The sequence below is a fragment of the Gracilinanus agilis genome, chromosome 2 (assembly GCF_016433145.1).
Source record: "Gracilinanus agilis isolate LMUSP501 chromosome 2, AgileGrace, whole genome shotgun sequence".
NCBI classification, from domain to species: Eukaryota; Metazoa; Chordata; class Mammalia; order Didelphimorphia; family Didelphidae; genus Gracilinanus; species Gracilinanus agilis.
The window spans coordinates 217,771,584-217,795,128 of NC_058131.1; the positions used below are offsets into that span (position 1 = coordinate 217,771,584).

The window sequence follows — 23,545 nt, forward strand, 5'->3', positions numbered from 1 at the left end:
TCTCTCTCTCTCTCTCTCTCTCTCTCTCTCTCTCTCTCTCTCTCTCTCTCTCTCTCTCTCTCTCCTCTCCCCCCCCCAAATATCCCTAATGTGGCAATGCATTATAATTCATTCAACAAATGATACAAGATTATACTACGGAATTACCATGTTCTATTATAATTTCTGACACACTGTTATATGACAAACTATAGCCAGTTTAAAACGATGAGACAAAAATACTGAGAAAGCACTCCTCCTCTTTTTCCCCCCAAGTCTCCCCAGTGAATACTCTCCTCAACCATGGAGAATTCTAGCACTCAGACCTCTCCTATCCTTGGCCTTCAGTTGTGCCTTTATAACTTGACTGGAAACCCTTTCCCAACAGGAGTCTGGTTCTAATGGACTGAGAGAGAGAGAGAGAGAGAGAGAGAGAGAGAGAGAGAGAGAGAGCAATTCTTGATTCCAGGATGGATAAGGAGGCAGCCTCAGGAGCAGAAGGAAGAGAAGGAGGGTGTGGGGAGAAGGGAATAAGATTGGTTAACTATAGAGCAAGGCAAACGGCTGTAAGGAGCAAAGCTGAGAGGCTGGGGAGAAAAAGACAGGGGTAGAAAGAATGGGAAGGGAAAACAGCACCCACCTGGATTGCAGAGCTGGGAGAAAAATGTCTCTCCTCCCTAGGGATGCTGAGCCCAGGTATTCTGTGAGGGAAAAGCTCTCTCTCGACTCCCCACCCTACAGAGCTCAGTGCCACTCACCAAGGATAGGATTTTCTCAAAATATACAGCTGCTTATCTCCATGGAGATGACTAGGGGTGGGGGGTGGGAGTTAGGGTCCCTTCTCGATCTAAGTGCTGCTGGGCAGCTCTCCGTTCCCTAGAGCTCTGAGAGCTGTTTTGCTTCCTACTCACTGCTGGTTCGTCAGCTCAGCAGGGGGAGCTTGACGTGGAACTGGTCATGAAAGGAGGCTGCAGAATTGAAGCCTTGCCAGAAAGCCAAGTTTCACTCATCAGAATACAGTATGTGGTCCCATACAAACCTGTCAGGAGGCCTAGGGTTCTAGGATAAAAGCACCCAGACCTTCCTTCCCCCACAAATTAATCTAGTTTTCTAAAAGGTGAGGACTGGGAGTGGAAGAAAAATGGGCAATATAGTTACTGTTATTAATGATGATGATGATGATAAGAGCAATAATAATAAAATAAAATATTTTATATTTTTAAGTTATGAAATAATGATAAAAATAATACTGCATAAAGATCCTCCCCCTCTAATGTTCTGTAGCACCAGAAAAGACTCCAAATTCTTGTAATCTATGCCAGCAATACACAAATTCTGGAAGATCCTACCAACCTGGAAAGGATTCCAGTACAGATTTGGGGACAAGCTGTTTGCCAGTCATCTGAAGACCAGCCCAGCTAAGCATGGAGGGGCTATTACCAGAAAGTTCACCAAAGGGGGACACTTTTTGGGAGAGGGCAAAAATTCATGAAAATTAGCTCCTAAGAGGTAGAGCAGCTGCTATCTGTGTGAGGGCAGGAAGGTCTGTGATACTAAAGAAATAACAGATCTTTTTAATTAATGAAGAAAACTGATCTACTAGTTCACATGTACATATTACTGTTGAATTTACAAAATGCTAGGTCAGAAGAAAGATTCTAGACATTGCCCCTCAGCATTCTTGTGCCACTAGTGTTTGGGGCTAAGAAAGCCATTTCCTAGAGACATGAATACAGAATAAAAATTTCTTTAAGTTCTGAGATGTGGTAAATGCCTTAGAGAACCCTTTCTTGTCCTCCTGAAGAAGTGGGGCCCCTCCAGCAGCCCCATCCCCATTCCTCCACTCTACACATACCCTGTGAAAGCTATTTATAGTTCTAATTCACTAATTGTTCTGGATATCCATAATTAAGTTAGAAACGGCCTCAGCCTCCCTCTGTCCTAAGAATCTAAACACAGTTGACAACTACAGATTACAGATCTAGAGTGAGACAGGGAAGGAACTCTGGAGGCTACATAATTCAAATCCCAGCCCAAGATCATATAAGAAGTAAAAGACAGGACCAAGATTTAAACCCAGATTCTCTGACTCTAAATCTAGGTTTCATTCTACCATGCTATAATGCCCCTTGGATTCCCTCATTTATGGAGATGGAATCTGAAGTTCATTCAAGGGAGGGTCTTACTAGCTCATGGACAACTGCATAATTAAGTTAGTAGTAAAACCAACAACATCCTAACTCCAGCATGGGGCTCTGCTCCTGACTAGTTCCTAGAGTAACAATCTAGGTCTTGTTGCCTTTGAATAGGGACTTAAAAGCACAGGACCAATTCAGGAAGTTTTCACAGCAAGTCCAGCACTTTCGAGGAAACATGACCCCCTATTTTCTTGAAGAAAAATTGAAGGCATTCTTCCTCCTACTTAAAGAAAATTCCAATCCCCACCACCACCACCACCACCCTCCCTTACCCAGATATGGTTACCTACTATACCAATTACAACAGAATTTTAGTGTGTGTGCTCTTGTTATGCCTGAGTCTAGAACCATCTAACACCTCTCCTCTCACTCTGGGGACAAAGAACAGGCAAGCAGAAAATACGAATCTCCAGTTACTTGATCTTGACCCAAGCCACCCTCCCTCATCCAAAGGAAAGTAAGGGAGAGGGAAAAAACGCTGGTTCATGTTTGTTTACTGTACGTACCTGCAGTAAGACTGTGCCCCCAGGAATTGTGAGCTGTAAACAGTACTTAGGGGCATTCTCCCAGGACAACAACTGAACATCTTCAATAGCACTGTAGGAAACAGAGTTTTCCATGTACCCAGTAGGCTGCAAAGAAAAAGAAAACACATATATTAGTTTCAAGAAAGGGCACAACACTGGATCTCAACCCTGAGGGTCCACTAGCAATATCCACCCCTGTGATAAGTCAGTTAAGTAGCTCTAATGAGCAAAATTCAAATCCCAGAAATCACAGCTCTAATCTGTCTGTTGGCAATGCCTGCCTTTGAGAGCAAGAAACTAAGTCCTATGAGGAGAAGAGAGGATGACAAATCAAGGCCACTCTTCAAACAGAGGCTTTTGTTCCCTTATCACAGAGAGAAGCCTCTAGTGAGTACTCCAACTATGTAATGAACACAATACTAGGCACGCTGGCTACCAAGAGCAAGTAGGTAAACTACAAACTGAATACAAATTAATGTACCTGAGAAAGAGAGGAGCCTTAGGACAAAATCAGGGTCAGGGTCAGAAAGAAAGAATACAGCAAAGGGTCCCCCAAGAGTTGGTTTTGTCATTTTGCATGTTACTATCCCAAATAGGTTTCAATCAGCCAATTATGGCATATATCAGATCTGGGAAGCTGTTCTTGTTCCTCCATCACTGTGTGGGTAGCTTCAGAATTCTAGCAGAGCAATCCAGAGTTCCTAAACTTTGTAATATGTAAAGACTTTATAAGGAGCCATTTATTAGGGACTTTCTAATATCTATGGCATAAGCTTACTCATACCTTGATCTATGGGTTTATTTTCTCTCACTCTCACCCATCCTGCCTTCTCAATGAGTTCAGTTTCTGGCTCAAGAGTCCTATCCTCTTCTTAGAGGACTTCAATATATATATATATATGTTTTTTCAAATACCTCTAAGATAAAGTTCTTCCTCAACCTAATCAATTCTCATGGCCTAATCCCCTATTCCAACCTCAGCTACAAACAAGGGTGGTAATCCTTCTCTCCCTATGTCTTACTACTTTTAAACTTATTCTTCATCCTCACCATGATTTTCAGTTCCTTCATCCTTTAGTATCTTACTAGGCCATCATCTTCTCTCTAGGTACACTCTCAATATTTCCCAGTCTCAATCAACTTGGTGAAGAGATCAACTCTTCATTATGTTTTATTCTTGAATCTCCCAAAATATAGTGAAAGATTTTGTCAGTTGCCATTCTAAAAAACCAAGTATGGTGTGACTACAGCATTGCCCTCATTTGTCATATATAACTGCCATCTAAGCTAAGTGACCCCAATTCTTTTAATCCATGATCCTATGGAATAGCCTTCAAGTTTCCTCCTTGTCCTGATCCCATTTCTCTGGACGTGTTCCAGGTCACTCATTAATGTTTGTCTGAAAATAAGGTACCCAGAACAGAACAAAGTACTACAGATGTGATCTAATCAGGGAAGACAACATTGAGATTATTATTTCCCTTACTCAATATACTATTATCTTAATACAGCTGCCATTAATGTTCTATTACAAAAATGAATAATATGGAAATAGGTAGTGAGTGATAATACATTATTACCTTGTAGAATTGCTTGTCAGCTCTGGGAGGGGGAAGGGTAGAGGGGAGGGAGAGAACATGAATCATGTAACATTGGAAAAATACTTTAAAATAAATAAGTTTTTTTTATTTAAATAAATAAATAAATGTATAGTTAACTAGAATACTCTCACCACCAATCATCTTTTGAAATACTAAAAATCAGTGAAAACAAAAGATCAACTGGTAATTATCTAGTCTGGTTCCCCTTCCCCTTTTTTTTAGGGAAATGAAGTTAATCTAGCAGGATTTGTTTTTAATAAATTCATGTTGTCTATTAATGATCATTTCTTCTCTTTTAAATATTCATATATCCTTTAATAATATGTTCTAGAATTTTATCAAGATTTGATATCTACTCTATAGTTTGAAATATTCACTTTCTTCCTCTTTGAAAATCAGTCACAAGTTTGTTTAGTGCCCTCTGATGTAGTTCATCTTTCCTTCCCAAGCTCTACCCAAGGATAAAACAATTCAACTCCACACAGTCCTCTTTCCTTGAATTCTTACTCCCTTGACCTCCTGCTATACATTCCTTGGCAAATCACAGACCCAGGTTACTTCCATCAACTGCCCTCTTCACTCCTACTCAAGTGCTGTTAAACTGAACAAGAGGACAGCATACAACCCTATTGACTGGGTTCATTACACATTTATGTTATCTAATCTCAACTAGGTTCTCACTGCAGCAAGATAATAGTTTTATTCTTCCATAATTGATTCCCTATTTCCAACTTTCTTTTCTCTCCTCAAACTTTCTTCACCACCACCCTCCTCTTTCTTGGCTAAGGAATTCACCTTATGTAAACTTATGGTTTACTTGAAAGAACAGGGGCAATCAGTCATGAGTTCCCTCTCTTAGCCTTATTTACACCTCAAAACTTTTTGAGTTCAGACATACCATTCTTCCCTTCAATACTCCAGTCTCTGTTTGAAGAGGTGATCCTTGTCCTCCAAAATTCTAAACTCTTTTCGTGCACCCTTAAGCTAATACCTTTCCATCTTCTTCACCAGACTCAAAGTTCAATCTTCCCCCTTCTCCAATCTTCAATCTTTCATTACCTACTGGTCTCTTTCCTACTCCCTTTAAATATATTCCAATCTCCTCTGCCTTTTAAAAACAACAACAAAAACAGTCTTCATTAGGCCATACCAGTTCCTCAAGCTATTGTCCTATATCTCTCCTCCCTTTTTCAAAATCCAAGAAAAAAAATTATCTATATTCTTTGTCTCCATTTCCTCTCCTTTTACATCTCAACTCTTTGCAATATGGCTTCCAAACACAAGACATAACAAAAACTGCTCAAAGTTAACAGCAAATCTACAGTCATATGAAAAAAAGCTTCTAAATGTTATTAATTAGAGAAATGCAAACTATACTTCCCATACATTATATTGGAAAAGTTGCCAAAAAGAAAAATGACAAATTCTAGAGAATCTGCAAGAAAACAGGCACACACATATACTCCTGATGGAGCTATGAATTAGTCCAGACATTCTGAAAAGCAATTTAGAATTCTGTCCAAAAAGTTACTAAACTGTGAATAATACCCTTTGATCCAGAAATGCTCCTTCTAGATCAATACCACAAAGAGATCACATAAACAAAAGAATCCACAATACAAAAATATTCATAGTAGGTATTTTTATTGTAAGAAAGAACTGGAAACTAAGGGTATTCATTAATTGGGTAATAGATGAACAAATTATGGTATATGAACGCAATGGAATAATTCTATACTATAAGAAATGATGAAAGGAGTAGTTTTAGAGAAACATGAGATGTCTCTGAACTGCTAAGGTGTAGAGTGAGCAGAATCAGGAGAACAGTCTACATAGTAACACTGTAAAGACAATTTTAAAAGACTTGAGAACTCTGATCAATTCAAAGACTAACTGCAATTCCAGAAGATCAATAATAAAGCAGGCTCTTCACCTCCTGAAAGAGAGGTGATAAACTCAGAATGCATAATGAAACATATAAACATATTTTTGGACATAAGCAATGAGGGAATTTGTTTTCCTTGCATATGCATACTTTTGTTGCAAGGGTTTATTTTTATTTTTTCCAAAGGGAATGAGTAGGAAAGAGAGAAAAGATATTTTCATTAATTAAAAACTAAAATTTAAAAACAAAATAAAGTTTGCAGTGATTTCTTAGTTACCAAAAATGCTGGCCTTTTCTCAGGCTTCATTTTTCTTGACTTCTCTGAATCATTTGACACAGTTGACTACCACCTTCTCTTCATGGAAACTCTCTGTTCCTTATAATGAGGTAATATAGTGGATAAAGCATTAAGTCTGGAGTCCGAAAGACCTGAGTTCAAATTTGACTATAGACACTTAATGGCTGTGTGACCCTAGGCAAGTCACTTAACTCCTATTTGCCTCAGTTTTCTCAACTGTAAAGTATAAATACTACTATTACTATTACTACTACTACTACTACTACTACTACTACTACTACTAATAATAATAATAATAATAATAACAACAACAACAACAATAATAAATCTCCCAAGGTCCTTGTTGAGGATCAAATAAGATAATATTTGTAAAGTGCTTAGCAAAATGCCAACAGTCTAGCATTTAATAAATTCTTCCTTGCTTGCTTCCTTCCTCCCTCCCTTAGTTTTCATTTGTACTATTCTCTCCTACCTACCTGGTCTTTCAATCTCCTTTGCTGGTTAACTTTAGTAACAAATTCCCAAGTCTGGGTGGTCTCTAAGGATCTGTCTAGGGTCTTGACCTCTTATTTTTCTATATTTTTTCTCTTGATGATTTCTTTAGCTTGTATTGATTTAATTATCTTCTCTATACAGATGGCTCATAGATTTACATATTCAACCCTATTATGCTCCAGGACTCAGTCCTACTTTGCCAATTTCATGTCAAACTGAATATCCAATTGGAAATATCTCAAACTTAGCATGTCCAAAACAGGTCTCATTACTTTTCCCCAAAAATCTATCCATCTTTTAAATTTCCCTATTTTTGTCAAAAATATTACCATTTTTCTGTCTTTCAAGTTTGAAATATCAGTATTTTCTTCAATGCTTCACTCTCCTTCATCCCATGAATCCAAATAGTTGCTCAATCTTGCCATTTCTATACTGGCATGGTCTCTCAAATCTAACTATACTACTTTTTTCCAATGTGACAGCTAACATCTTGCTTTAGTAGACCCTCATCAATTTTCACCTCATCTATTACAATGGCCTCTTAAATGGTCTTTCTGCCCCAAATTTCTCCAGACTCCAATTTACCTTGAACACAGCTGACAAAGTGATTTCCTTTAAGTACTCATCTATGTCACTCCTCAATTCAATAAATTCCAGTGGCTCCTTATTACTTCTAAGATAAAATATAAAATCCCCTGTTCAGCATTTAAAACTCTTCATAATCTGACTTCTTTTTTTTTTTTTACCTTCTGACATGTTACTCTTCTTCCTGAACTTTATAGTCCAGTCAAAATGGCCTTTTCTTTGTTCCTCACACACAGCATTCACTTTCCCATCTCCAAGCCTTTCCTCTGGTTATCCTCCTTGCCTGGAATACACTACCAAACCTCAAAATTGCAGATGCAACTTAAACTTAATCTTCTACATGAAGTCTTTCCTAAAACTTTCTAACTTATCTTTTTTTAACTAACTTATCTTTTTCCTAAAAACTTTCTTAACTACCTTGTATTTATTCTATAATTTTTATGTATGTTTATTGTATCCTCCAATAGAATGTAAACTCCTTAGTAGGTATTGTCTTATTCTTTGTATTTGTATCCTTAGTGCCAAATACATGATAAGCCCTTTGATAAATGCTTGCTGATTGACTGACTTTTCATTTTGTTATTTTGAATTCAATTTCATTTGAATTCAATTTCAATTCAATAAATATTCTATTACCTTCCCTTTACTAATCTTGGGTTTTGATTCCCTTCTAACCATTTTTGTCCAGTCTTTCTCAGCCAGGAGAGCACTCTCTTTGGTACAGAAAACAATGCATAGTGTAACAAAGTTGAAAGAGAATCAGATAGTAAGCAAAAGGAAAGAGCTGAGACTTGGGGTCCCTTGAGTGATACTTTAAGGGTTGTGTCTCATTCCCTATTTTGATTCTCAGCAAAAAGTGGTTTTATGACCCTACCGCAGGATGTGGTAGGACATTTGTATATATGTGTATTTTAGGAGAAGGGAGACTCAATGGTCCTATCAGCTCCTTATAAAGTATAAAAGTTTGGTGCTTGTAAAGTGATTAACAGGGCCAGGAAAAGTTGAGTACATTTTTGGTTGCAGTGGAGCAGAGCAAGGTCAGTGACAGTCAGTAAAACTAAGCCTGGGTATCTTGAAGATAAGACATAGAACAGAGATTTCAACTTTTAATAAAGTTGTATTTAATTAAATTTCAGTGAATAACTTGTAATCAATTTAATAAATATTCACTAACTCCCTCCTGATAGGGGAATAGAGGGAAAGAAAGATTGAAAATAGAGGTTTTTTTAAAATATCTGAAGAAGAATTTGGCTAGAAAGGGCCAAAGGGAAAGAGAAAAAGAGGCAACTCCCCAAGTTAAAAGTAATGGAAGTTTTGGGATTCCTGAAAGCAATACTAACACTGTTCTCTGTTCTGGACAAAAGGAAGAAAAAAGGCTTAGAATTGGAAATTGAGGGGATGTTCATCAGCTGGGGAATGGATGAACAAATTGTGGTACATGTTGGTGATGGAATACTATCATGTTATAAGAAATGATAAGCAAGATGATTTCAGGAAAAGCTGGAAAGATCTGCAGGAATTGATGCAGAGCAAAATAAGCAGAACTGGGAGAACACTGTACACAATAACAGCAATATTGTATGATGATTATCTGTGAAAACCTGACTATTCTCAGCAATGCAACAATCTGGGACAATCCTGAAACACATGAAGGGGAATGCTATCCACCTCCAGGGAAAGAACTGTTGGAGTCATCTTTCACATCTGTGTATTTATAGTTTTATTTTGGAGTTTTGGTTATGTATGAGTGTGCTCTTACAGCAATGATCAATATGGAAGTGTTTTGTATGAAAATAAAAATAAAATTAAAGAAAAAAGGCTTGTGACCCCCTAAATGCCACCTTCAGTTCATAGTTGTTGAGTCAATTGTGTCAATGGTTTGCAAGATTAACAAATTACATTTTATAAAACATTCAGGACTAAAATTCAGTCCCAAGGGAGGAAAATGGGGGGCATTCCTCATCTGACCTAACCCACTATCAATCACTCAATACTGTACTCTTTCAGCCTCTTACTTGCCCTACCCAGGCCACAAATGTGACCTACCTCTTTACCTCTCAACCGCCTACCTCTGCCTGTACTTATTCAATAGTATGTCCTTCTCTACTGTCATGAAGTCTCTATTTCTTTTTCTCTTCTCCTTCAGAAGACAGACAGACCAATTACAGGAAGCATATGACTTCCTGAGATAAAGTGTAAAAAATAGTCCCATTTCTTTCCCCTTCTGGGGAAGTGTTGATATGAGGACCAGGGACCTCAGAAGATAAACCTCAGCTTGGATCCTGCACCAGAGATGTGCTCCCAGATGATCACAGAATCAATGGCTTTCAAGAGGTAAGTGACCTTAGAGCTCATTTAGCTCACTTACCTCCATTTCTAGTCTTATTTCACACCCCCTCTCCCCTGCACCCATCTAGGGATTCTGCTCCAGTTAAATTTAAATAATTTGATCTGCACATATCTACTTCTATGTTTGTGCTCATACTGTTCCCTATGGGAAATGTCCTCTCCCCGTTTTCCCCATAATCATTTCTAACAGTCCTATAAAGTTCAATTCAAATATCAGTTCCTCCAGAAAGCTAGCTCTGACTCCCCTTGTTGGCAACAATCTTGCTTTTGAAACATAATATGGTATTTTGTACCTCTCTAATACACTTATCTTGTAATATTAGATATTAAAACTATAAGTGCTTCTATCATTTTTCTACTAGACGGTAAGCTCTTGAAGGTGGGGGCTACAGATTAATTAATTAGCCATTCATTCTTTCTGGTTCTTAGCATGATGCTATGTGCACACAGTAGACACTTAATAAAGGTTTCTACACTGTTAAAGGTAGTAAATGACCACCCAGGATGTGAATACAAAAGCTCTTCCTACTATGCTATCCATTGGGCCAGTGATCATCAGGGAGATACTTCTTTTGGTTGAGCTCCACTTTCTGAGAAGGAGTTCAGATGAACAGAGAACCTGACAATTGTGGCCATTTCCTATCTTGCCCTTAGTTCACATTCTTAACCCCACTTTTAACCAACAAATCTATGTGTATGATCTTAATGGTCATAGTCATGCTTTCCTGCTGACTAGGGCTTATCACAAGCAAGGATGCCCCAGTGCCTTTACTGAACACCATTACAGCCAAGTATGAACAGAAAGATTAGAAAGTTTATGAAGCTACAAGGAGGCTAAGATACAAGGTCACCATAATGGGAAAAACCAACAGGATCAAATCCTAAAGTTCCTCCTCTTTGGCCACCTGGGTGTCCTAAAGGCCCAGTTAAAAAAAAAAAAAAAGATATTCATTCATCTTCAGAGAGTGATTGTTATCACAGCTGAAAACATTTAACTTCCTCCTTTTTATGAAGTACTCCTTAAGAGTAAAGAATGTTGGGGTTTTTTGCATTCATATTATCAATGCCTAGCATGATGCTTAGAACATAGTAGGCACCTAATAAATGCTTGTCAAATGACCCGATATGCTTTCATCATACCTACCCTATAACTGTTCTATTTGTGCAATATCCTCTGCTAATAGAATCCTCCTACTATACTTTAAAGTCTTTGATATCTTGGACAATAGTTTAAGCTGTGCTGAGTTCCAAGGATGAAGGATCCCTACTCCTCTAACAACTATTCACCATTATTTACATATTCTCAAAAAACTGAGCTCTTCTTCCTCACAGAACCAAGCAGTGTGCAGTATGGTATCCTTTAAAAGTCATAGGGTGGGGCAGCTGGGTAGCTCAGTAGACTGAGAGTCAGGCCTAGAGATGGGAGATCCGGGGTTCAAATACAACTTCACACACTTCATACCTGTATGACCCCAGGCAAATCACTTAACCCCAACTGCTTAGACCTTACCCCTCTTCTGCCTTGGAACCAATACTTAGTATCGATTCCAAGACAGAAGGCAAGAGTTTAATTAAAATTTTTTAAAAGTCACAGGATTGAGAAGGGTCAGCAAAAATCATCTAGTTCATTCCCATTACAGATGAGAAAACTAAAGCCAAAAAGAGGAAGAGTCTTGTGCAAGGTGAGTTGGTGGCAGACACAATTAGGACAGACACTTCCTAACTGAGTTCCTTCCACCACACTTTCTTTTCAATATCTACAAAGTGTGGCAAGTTGGGGGAGGATAGAGAGTTCTTAGGGTAAATTGGAGAACTGTGGAGATTCATGCCATCCCCCCAATGAAAGCACCTTTCACAAAAATAATCAATGAATTCCCAGAGCACAAAGACCAAGTTTTGAGACACTCATCTTCTCTCTCCTGCCTTTCTGGTAAGCAGGCTCCATCAAGCCAAACTCTGCCCACTTGTTTCCATGGGGAACTTCCTAAAAGAGAATCATGAATCATGACGTCAGCAGCTCATAGGAGGGGTTGAGTCTTCTTACTCAAATCATCATGAACTCAGCCTCGTTTCCAAAAGAGATAGGAAGGAAAGGGGTTAAAGAGACAGATATTAAACACTACAAACTGGAGGAAGATTTTCCCAGAACAAAAACAACCAAGATCCGCACTCACTCTGAAGGTCTGAGTATATGACTTATGAAAGGAGGCGAAATACATATATATTTTGTGCCATACACTCATTTTCCCCAGCCAAGTCCTCAGGAGGAAATCATAGGCATTACAGAGTCTGCTGTTATTGTCAGCCTGTTAACTGTAATAGGCCTGGATTTAATCTCTTTTCTATTCAAGGAAGTTAACTAAGAAGAAATAGTCTCCAGGAAGGGATATTGGCTCTGCCTGGTACAACCTCTGCCTGACTAAGAGGTAGCTGGTAAGGGAAGACTAAAAGACTGTATAAAGATCTTCTCAGACAACTCAAGTTAGCAAAAAGAATTGTCTAGTCTCTTTAGCAGAGAAAAGAGGCTGGGGAAGAGGAAGGGAATAGGCATTTATTAAGTGCCTCATATGTGCCAGGTATTCTGCTAAATGCTTTACAAACATGATCGCATTTGGTCCTCACAACAACCTTTGCAGGTAGATGTTGTTGTTATCCCCATTTTACAGATGAGGGAACTTAGATAGAGGTTAAATGACTTTCCCAAGGTCACACAGCTAGCCCTGTCAGAATGTCAATGCTCTCTGTGCATCCCCCAAAGGAAAATGGAATAGAACCAGCAGACTATCAACTAATGTTGGACAGATTCTCTGCTAGATAGATAGACAGCTTGATCTAAGCCCCAGAATAAAGCATGATAAAAAACACTTTGCACAGGGAGGATAGTGAAAAACACCTAACCTTTCCCTGTTGTCTCAATGTTTGTTGACTGACTTCATTAATTGACTGTCTCAGGATCATTTTACGTCCTGTTTATCTTGAAAGTTTTCCTGTGGCTCATGCAGCATACACTAAGGCCCCTTGGGGAATGCCTAGTGGGCTACACATGCCCTGGGCCACAGCTTGATAACCACATGCTCCCCAATCCCATAGGGATGTGTTCAGAGGCATTTTCTCCAGGTTATATCATTTGGAGCATAAAGCACCAGCTAGTGTGTCATACAGGTACCAGGAACTAAGACAACCTCTAAGATTACTGGAAATACTACTTCACTTTCCTACTCATTTGACATTTAGTCACTGGGCATCTCTGGAACACAAAGACAGCTCTCTTCTTCCAGAAAATCCAGGAAAGGAAACTTGGGGCCACCCCATTTCACAGTCTGGGCATTTTGGAAAAAGAGGCACAGCTCCCTCTATTGGTCTCTGCCAAAATCCCTGCTCACTAATGGCCCTATCCAATATTGGATTCATTACTAATGTACTTTGGAGATTGCTGGAAGAGCAGGTTCAGGGCTTCCCAACTCTGTGCACACCATGATAGGTATGAAACTATAGGCAGGAGTGACTCCATGCTTCCTCTATTGACTAATCTATTCATTTCCCCACCCTTGCACCTGCCCATTCCCACATACATTCCAACCATCTTCCCTTTGTTCCTTCTTCTTTCTACAAGAGCCTCAATCTGGCTGGATAATCAGCAAAAGGGAATAACTCTTTGAGAACTAGAGCTCTAAGACTAAGTGTTAGCCTAGGTCACAACATGGGGGGAATAAAAGGAGATGGAGAAGAAAAGAGGAGACACACAAGGAGAGATCATTTTTAATAATTTTTTATAAATGTCAACCTTTTAAATAACAAAATCCAGGTTTCATCATTTATTTGTGAAAAGTTACATGTAACCCAGAAAGGACTACTGTGTATCATGTCCAGTTCTACACACCAAATCTTTGGAAGATCATAAAAAAAAAAACTGGCACATGTGAAAAAGAAGACAACTAGAACAAGTGAAGGGCCTAGAAACCAGGGTGTATAAGAATCAATTGGAGGAATTGAGAGTGCTTAATTTGGAGAAGGGAAGATATAATAGCTGTTTTCAAGTACTTGAAGGACTATCATGTGGACAAGGGATTAAATCTCTGCATGGTCCCAGAAGCAAGAACTAGGAGTAATGGGAGATGACATAGAGACTGATGCTGGCTCCATAGGAAGAAAAACCTCCTAATATTACAAATGTCCAAAGAGTGAAGTGATGTTGAGGATGTTATAGAGATCCTTCTCAGGTAGAGACAGTCTATGAGTTTCCTTTCAGTTATGATTTTGGGATTTTGTTTTAGAAACATGCCACAGGGGCAGGAATATCTTGCTCCTGTTCTGCCTAAAACAAAAACTTCTGTTCTTGGAAAGCAGAATCTGGTCTACTTGTTCTTGAGTTGGGCTAAACTTGCAGCCTTTCACATCTATGTGAGATGGAGATGTCATAATGTATAACCCAAAGTACTAATTTTTCTATCCTTAGGAGGGGCAAGAATCAATTGTTCATGACTGTATAAAGTCCAGAAGGTCACTAATCTCCCTAAACCTCATGTGGTCACTTAGAAAATTCATAACAGAGACTGCTCAGTTCTTGCTTATGCATATCTGTATGGTATCACAATATATTCTTGGACAAGGATTGCAGAAAGCATACCTAGCACACACTTTCCTTCTTGTGGGACCCTATATGTAAGCAATGAGGAGCCATCTTCCCCCTCAAATGAGAATCCAAAGGCTATTTCTCTCAAGATGATACTGCCCCATCCCTGCCTCTACCCTAAGAGAGGTATACATGCAGCATGAGGAGTGCCTCAAAGGCCTTTTAAAGGAAAGGCAAGAAGGAACAAGCATTGATTAATTGAAAAGGAACAAGCATTTGTTAACTGTCAGGCACTGTTTTAAGTGTTTTAAAAATATTATCTAGTTTGATCATCACAACAACTTTGGAAGGTAGGCCCTATTATTATCCCATTTTACAGTTGGGGATACTGAAGCAGGTAGCAGTTAAATGACTTGAGCAGGGTCACACAACTTATTAGGTTGTGAGAGTGAACACACACAGTAGTTATCAAGTAAAGATTCTTATAAAAGTTGGCATTTGTGTCTTTAAGGAAAAGAAGAATTCTATGAGGCAAACATGAGGAAGGAGTACATTCCAGGAATGGGAGGATGACCAGCACAAAGCCACAGAGAAGGAAATGATGGGAAATGATGTGCTATGTCTGAAGAACAGAGAGAATAATTTAGCTGGATTACTGAGTGTGGAAGGGGTATAATGAATAATGAGGCTATTACATGTTGGCAACCAGGGATTTTGTTTTGCATGCTTTCTCACTGGTAAAGGTGGAAATAAGAAAAGCCAGATCTTTATTTGAAAAAAAATTTTTTTTCATGTACAATGAAGCTGTAAAGATAAGAAACAGAGAGGAATTTTAACACAAGGTTTGAACTTTGGTTTGATGTGGTGACCAAAGAGAATGTGAATAAAATATTTTATGGATTTTTAAAAATAGTTTGTGCAATATATAACCATTAGGCTGCAAAATATTCCATATCACATACTCCTTCTCCTCCTAGTATGCCCCACCTTTGCTCTCTTGTTTGGCATGGAAAGCCTCAGGAAACAGAAGGATCAACCAGTCAGAAATACTTTCCAAGTCCTCCCACAAACAAAATTTCTAGGAAAATTCCACTAAAAAAATCACTAGCAGAGAATAAGTGGTTGATAAATATTTTTAATTAGTTGAACAAATTCCTGTTTCAGTGCCTCATTTGATGCATTAGAGAACCATAAGTTCTCAAAGACCATGCCAAAAGAGTACAAGTTCTAAAAAGTCTGCAAGTCTGGAAAGTGTTGAGTATTATAAAGCCATGGACCTGTCATTTGAGGTTCAGCCTAGCTAAAAGGGAAGAGACTCCTCAGCAAAAGATATGCCACCAAAGGATAAATTCTTTGGCCACAGCAACTCAGGAAACCACGTAGAAGGGTTGGGATCTGCGTCAACAGAAAGTGGCCACAACTGATGAAATCATAGGATATTTGAAATAAAATGACTATATGAGATTTGGAAATCCAGTCTGTTTAGGAATCAATGTTCCTAGTTTTGTCTTGTGGGTCTACATCTTGTCCCTCTTCCATATTGCATCCCTTTATTTAAAAATCACTGTCATATACCTAACTATTCTGCTCCTCTCTTAATCTAAGCATCCTTCATTCTCTTAACTCATCCTTTTATGGCTTGATGCTACACTCTTCTAATCCCTATGGATATTCTTTCCATATCTATAGAAATTGTTCATCTCCAACCTAAAATATGGCATCAAGAATTGAATATAACACTACAGATATATTATAATTAGGACAAAAGACATCAGTACTATCATCTTCCTTATTCTAAATACCATAACTTTCTTAATGTGGTTGCTGTATTGAAGATTGGTTTTGTACTGAGTCCAAAGTACACTAGGACCCTCCTCAATCATCTCCATCTTCTGGAGTTCTGAAGGAAGATAGAAAATAATACCAAAAAGACCATTTTAAAATTTTTTTAGGCTTAGCTGGAATGCAGTTAGACCAAGCATCACAAATCTCTGCCTCTCATCTAACCTCAAACTCTTCAGGGCTCATTTTATAAAGGGAAATAATCCTGGATTTCTAGGTAGAAGATCTCAAACTTCTCTTTAGGCTCTACCCAGATTTCTCTCAGGATGTGGGCAGAACTGTCAGGATTGATTTATCCTATCTACCATCCTACTTATTCATTGGCTGTGATCCACAGAAAGGATTCGTGAGCCATTTTCTTAGAATCATTAATCATTATCCCAGCCATGGCAGCCCCACCCCTTTTATGGTCAAGTGACTATAACAGAGCATAAGGTTGATATTTTCAAGACTGTGTCCTTCCAACTGTGGTCATGGTGGGCATATAAAGATGTAAAAAAAATCCACATCCTCAAGGCATAACTATTAGTATTTATTATAACTTGGAAAGCAGACTAACATGGTACAAAGAACATAAAACTGAGTTAAGAGTCCTGAGTTGCATGTTAAATCCAACACTGACTAGCTAGTAACTTTAGACAATTAATCTCCAGTTTTTTTATTTCAGTTTTATCATCTATATTATGGGCTAATAATACTTACAGGGAAAATAAACTTTCTTCTCCATAGGGAACTGACAGAATGAACAGACCCAAAGAGTAGTCATTAATGGAATGGTGACAGCATTGAATGTCTCTAGAAAAGTGCTGCAGAGTTTTTATTCTTGGTCTTATTCAAGCTAATATTTTTATCAATGATTTAAATGAAATTATAATGGATATGCTTATCAATTTTGCAGAGGAAACAAAGCTGAGAGGAATAGATAATAAACTGGATGACATAATTGAAATTAAAAAGGAATAAATACAAGTTGGGAAAGATGTAGCTAGATATCAGTTCATGTGAAGAGAACTGGGTAGGTGATAAGAGGAGGTTAGACAGCAATTAAACAATGTTACATAAAAGCAAAAATATTAATGTGACCTTAGATGGCATTATTAAAAGCAAAGTGTCCAGACCTAGGGAGATGATAGTTCCATTGTACTCTGTCCTGGTTAGGATCTAGGATTCTCAACATCTACATCAGTTATGTTATTTTTGGTCCTGGGTACCATATTTTAAAAGAACGATAAACTGTAAAACTTCTCAAGTGGGCAATCATTACAATGAAGGGATTGATGATCACAATATATAACTGTAGCACATGAATCCACCCATCTAGGCAGTGCAGCCCATAGCTATGAGATTCAAGTGGTATCTGCGCTATCATTCTTCTTTCTTTGGACTGGCTCATTCACTCAAACTTGGTCTCATGCCTTTTCTCAATTCTCATTGTATCTGCAGCTTCTAATGTTGCAGATTACTTACTTCTCTCTAGGTTTTCATAGCACTGCTCTCTCCTGGTTCTCTGTTTGACCCTTCCTCCTCTAACTCCTTTGCTGAATCTTCATCCTAGTTATACCTACTCTCCATGAGTGTCTCCCAAGGCTTTGTACAGGTACTTCTCTTCTTTTGCTGCTATACTATTTTACTTGATCTGACCAGCTCCCTTGGTTTCAATAATCAATTTTAAATTATCATCTTTATGCAGATTACTAGCAGATCTACTTGTCTAGTCTTAACTTCTCTCCTGACCTCTAGTCTTTATCTTCAACTACCCTTTTGGACATCTCAAACTAGATGTCTTTAGGACATCTTAAACTCAACATGTCCAAAATTAAATTCATCTTTTCCCCAAAAAACCTTCCTCCCTGAACTTTCCTATTAATGTTAAGGATACCAACATCCTTCAAGTTTCCAAGGCTCACAAATAAGGTGTCATCTTCAACTCCTCACTTTCACTTCCCATGTCCAATTGATTATTAAGTCCTGTCCTATGTATCTTCACAACATCTCTCATATATGCCCCCTTCTCTTCTCTGACACCACCATTACCCTTGTGCAGGCCCTCATCGTCTCATGCCTAGAGCATTGCAATGGCATGAAGGTTGGTCTCTTTGCATCAAATCTCCGCTCACTCTGCACAAAGAAGCACAAAGAAGCATAGGGAATACAAGCAAGGTCCTGGAATCGGGAATATTTAAATTCAGTTCTGAACTCAGACATCTCCTAGCTGTGTGACCTGTGTTACTGTGGGCAAATCACTTAACCCCTGTTTGCCTCGGTTTCCTCAAAAATAAAATGGAGATATAATTGCACCTGTCTCTCAAGATTAAATGGGACATTTGTTTTTTCTAAATCCTTATTGTAGTGTCTGTCATGCAGTAGGCATTATATAAATGTTTATTTCCTCCTCATTCTAGTCCATCTTCCAGGCTGTTGCCTTGACAATATCATTGCCATATTTTTAAAAAGCTCTAGTTGTTCCTGATTGCCTCTAGGAGCCAATATTAAATTAGCTATTTGGCTTTTAAAACTCTTTCTAGTCTTCTTATATCTTACTCAACTTGATCCAATGATGTTGGCATCCTTGTTGTTCTCTGCACAAACCACTCTGTCTCTGACTCGAGGGTTTTCACTGGCTATCACCTATCCCTAGAATTTTCTCCTTCCTTATCTCAGTCTCCTGGCTTCTCTAGTTTCCCTTAAATCTTAGCTAAAATTCCATCTTCTATAGGAAGCCTTTCCTGATACCCCTTAATACTAGTGCCTTCCTTCTTTTGATTATCTCCTATTTACTCTGTATATATGTCTTGTTTATATGTGGTTATTTTCATGTTGTCTCACCCATTAGACTGTGAGTTCCTTGAGAGTGTGGACTATTTCTTTGTATTTCTTTTGATCTCAAGAGCTTAGCACAGTACTGGGCACACAGAAGAAGCCAAATAAATGCTAACTAAATGACTGGTAGTAATGATCACAAACACTCAGTGTTGCATAGCACTTAATGACTACAAAGAACAACTCATTATGAAGTGTTCTCCCTACAACACAGACAGCATGGTATAGGAGAAAAGAGAGCATTACATTTGAAATTCAGGGCCTGAATTTAAATCTTGGCTCTGCTCCTAACTAACTCTGAAAATTTGGTTAAGTCTCTTACTCTCTCTGACATTCAGTATTCTCACCTAGAAAACGGACAAAGAAGGATGCTGGAATGCATTATCTCAGCAGCCTTTCTCAATCCACTTTTTTCTTATGGCCCAGTATTATTCTTTGACAGGAAGAAGTTTGGTATACCATGTGAGAGCTGAGAAACTCTCATATGTTCATGTGTGTTTCTAAGTGGTGGTGGATATGATCTAAGATGGTGAGAACCAATACTCTAATTTCTCTTCCACCTCTAAATCCTATGAATCAATAACTATATGGTTACAGCAAGGCTTCAAAAGAGATGAAGTGATTTTTCACAGAGTACCAGATTATAAAAAGACCCCTTAAGATGAAAGGAATCCCCATGTCCAATATGTCAGAAAAATATAGAAACATAATCTCCCAGATGAGAGAATTGTCAAAATAAGTCATCAAGCATTTAAGTGCATGCTAGGTGCCAGTCACTGTGTCAAGCACTTAGGATTCCAAAGCAGAAATAGTTCCTATATTCAAGAAGCTCATAGACTGATGGGAGAGAAAAGAGGCAAACAACTGTGTATAAAGAAGAGATAAACAAAATAAGTTGAACATAAACACAGAGACAGGTACTACCAGCATTAAGATACTAGAAAAACTATCTTGAGACATAGGGATTTGAGAGCCCCCCAATTCTGTGCAGTATAACAACAGTTAGCCAACTTCGACCTGAAAAATGTGTTATAAAAATGTTAACAGGTAACCCTCAGATATACAAACTTTAGTCTAGCCTCAGAAGTCTTACTGGAAAATCTTCATTCTTATTCCCTTGCCCCCAGTTCCAAAACAATAAGCTGGAAGGTGTACCCTAAATAGCTGACTGAACTGACCAGCTACACTGTATTATATATAAAGATAGCCACTTAAAAGCTGGTGAATGAATGACAAGATGATGTTGAATTCAGCATAATTAATGCTAAACAATAGAGTACAGTGTAAAGTAGGGTTGTATTTGGTGGTCTAAAATCAAGGAGTTGGACTAAATGGACTCCCAAGGCTACTTTTAGTTCCAAATTCATGATCCTATTATTTCTGCAATAATTAGTTGATTAAGACTATAGTCACTGTGGTTTTCCAGTTTGTTATAGCAAGAGTTAAATAAAAATAAAAACAAATTCATATAGCTTAAGGTTTAAAAAGTGCTTTCCTTCTTTAAAAAATCTAGGAAGTAGGTGAAGAATGTATTATTACCCACAATTTACAGATGATGAAAATGAAGGTAAAAGCAATTACATGTCTTATAGTCCCATAACTAATAAATGTCAGACCTGGGACTTGAATGCTGGTCTCTGACTCTAAAAACAGTGCACCTTTCTCTAAACCCTGCTGCTTTTCTCTGCCTCTTTTCAATTCACTTACTATTTTTCCTTTATTATGTGGACAAACATGAAAAAGAAGGGGGATTGGAAGGCAGCTTTATCTGGTACCATTTAGGACTAGAATTGTTTGTGTCAGGAACCTGATTTAAGTTGTCATGTTTTGATACAGGCTCCAAAGCAGCATTAACAACCAGGAATCAATACTGAGGCTTTATAGGGACCCACTGCAGGCTCCTTTACCTCCTGTCTAATGAATCAAAGGCTTGTAATCAATCAATGAAAGCTGCTAATAGCTTTCTGCTGCTCTTAATGGTTTTGCATGAGCTAGATAGAACAGTGCATTAGTGATCAGAAGTAGTATAATAGTTTCTGAATCTTGCTACACACAATCTTAGTGTTTGTTAAGGGAAAAGCTAGTAGAGACACTCAAATAATAAGGATAATAGATGCTGTTTCTATAGCAATAACAATAATGATGGAATTTAGCTGACAGAATGCTTTTAAGACTGCAAAGAACTTTACATCCACCATTTCGTTTGTTCCTCACATCTCTGGAGAGTAAGTAATGTAAGCATTAGTACTTCCATTTTCTAAGAAGAAGGAAGGCAATGTGGCAGTCTAGTGGGAAAAGCTCTAGATTTGGAATTAGAAAACCTGGATTCAAATACTGCCTCTGTCATGTATTATCTGACAACAAATCACTTCCTTTTCTGGTTCTCCATTTCCTTCTCTCTGTCTGAAGGGGTTGGACTGGAAGATCTTTAAGGCTCAGTTAAAAATCCTATGATTACTACTCCTTGTCACAAGTGGCAATCAGGGCTTTGACCTCCACCTTTAATGCTCTATCTACAAGTCCATGAAGCTAATTAGTCTATAATTTGGGGAAAAGCATTCCCTATTTTAAAGATGGTACAGATAACACTGTATCCAACATTATCATAGTTAACATTTATACAGTATCTATTATGTGCTACTACTATGTAAAAATTTATATTTTTTTATAAAATATGCTTTATAAAAATTATTCCATTTTATTCTCACAATGCTGAGAGGAAGACACTATTATTATTATTATTATTATTCCCACTTTACAAATGGGAAAACTAAGGCAGACAAAAGGTTTGGCAACTTGCCCAAGGTCTGCTGCTGTTCATTCGGCCAAGTCTTCATGATCCCATTTGTGGTTTTTCTTGGCAAAGATACTGGAGTGGTTTGCCATTTCCTTCTCTAGCTCATTTTATAGATGAAGTAAGGTAAGCATGGTTAAGTGACTTGCCCAGGGTGAAGCCTGATTTGAACTCAAGAAGATGAGACAGAATATTGAGGGGGAGGAAGGAGTCTATCTACCAAGAGATGCAGAGAGACTATATAACTACAAAACAGTCTTTACAAGAATAAAGACAGGTCTAAAAAGTCTGGAGAAAGATTATGTGCTTAAGGTTAGGCTATTCTAATGGAATAAAAATAACAATATTACCTAAATTTTAGAGTCACTTATTCAATGCCATACCAAATGAACTACCAAAGAATTACTTTACACTTAGGAAAAAACAATGATAAAATCCATGTGGAGGAACAAAAGGATCAAGAATCTCAAGGAAAGTAATGGGAGTGTGGGGGGGAGTGAGAAGCAAAGGAACCTAGTAGTACTAATCCCAAACTAGACTGCAAAGTAGCAATTATCAAAACTCTCTGGCATATGTTTAAAAAACAAAAACCAGAAATTGATCAGTAATGGATAAGGCACAGAAAATATAAGAGCAAACAAACCTAGTAGCATTTTTGTTAATAAACTGAAAGACCTAAATTACTGACAATAATAGAGTAAGGACTCAATATTCAACAAAAGATGCTCAGAAAACTAGAAAGCAAGGAATTAGGTACAGATCAACGTCAAACAATATACACCAAGATAGACTCCCAATGGATAAAAGGACACAACATAAATGTCAAAGGAATAAGGGAAAATGAACTTTTTACAGCTATGGATAAGGGCCGGGTTAATAATCAAACAAGGGATAACAAGGACAATATAAGATAAAAAAGAGAGTTTTGATTACATAAAATTAAAAGATTTTGCACAAACCAAATACAACTAAAGCTAGAAGGCAACCTGGGAAAAATCTTTAAAATAAATTTTTATGATAAAGTCCTATATCCAAGATATAGAAGGAACTGATTCAAATTCATAAGAACAAGGGTCATTTCCACAACTGATAAATGGTCAGAGTATATGAACAAGCAGTTAATTCTCAAGGAAGGAAGAAACCCAAACTATCAACTGCTATATGAAAAAATATTTCCAATTTTAAAAAAATAGAGAATTGAAAATTGACACGAACCCTGAGGTTTCTATCTCACACTCATCAGATTGGCAAAGATAACAAGAAAGAAAAATTACAAATGTTGGACAGATTTTGGAAAAACAAGCACATTAATGCACTACTGATGGATCAGAATATTGGTATAGCTATTCTAGAAAGCAATTTGCCCCAAGAGTTACTAAACCATGCACAATCAAAACCACCACTACTAAGCCTAACCTCCAAAGAAATTTAAAAATAAGAACCCATATTATAGATACAGATATATATTTGTAGCAATTCTTTATTATAGAAAATTACTGGAAATTAATGAGGTACAGGAAGGAAGGAAGGAAGGAAGGAAGGAAGGAAGGAAGGAAGGAAGGAAGGAAGGAAGGAAGGAAGGAAGGAAGGAAGGAAGGA

At 37.8% G+C, this 23,545-nt stretch overlaps 1 protein-coding gene across 1 annotated transcript in view; it reads right to left on the bottom strand.

The window, feature by feature from the left end:
- The window catches only part of LOC123233492 (c-Maf inducing protein), a 268,181-nt gene that overhangs the window by 117,959 nt on the left and 126,677 nt on the right, over window positions 1–23,545 (bottom strand). Inside the window, exon 2 of the mRNA XM_044659582.1 lies at window positions 2,684–2,809. Within this exon, the coding sequence (XP_044515517.1) occupies window positions 2,684–2,809 (126 nt within the window). The remainder of the gene's footprint in view (window positions 1–2,683; window positions 2,810–23,545) is intronic.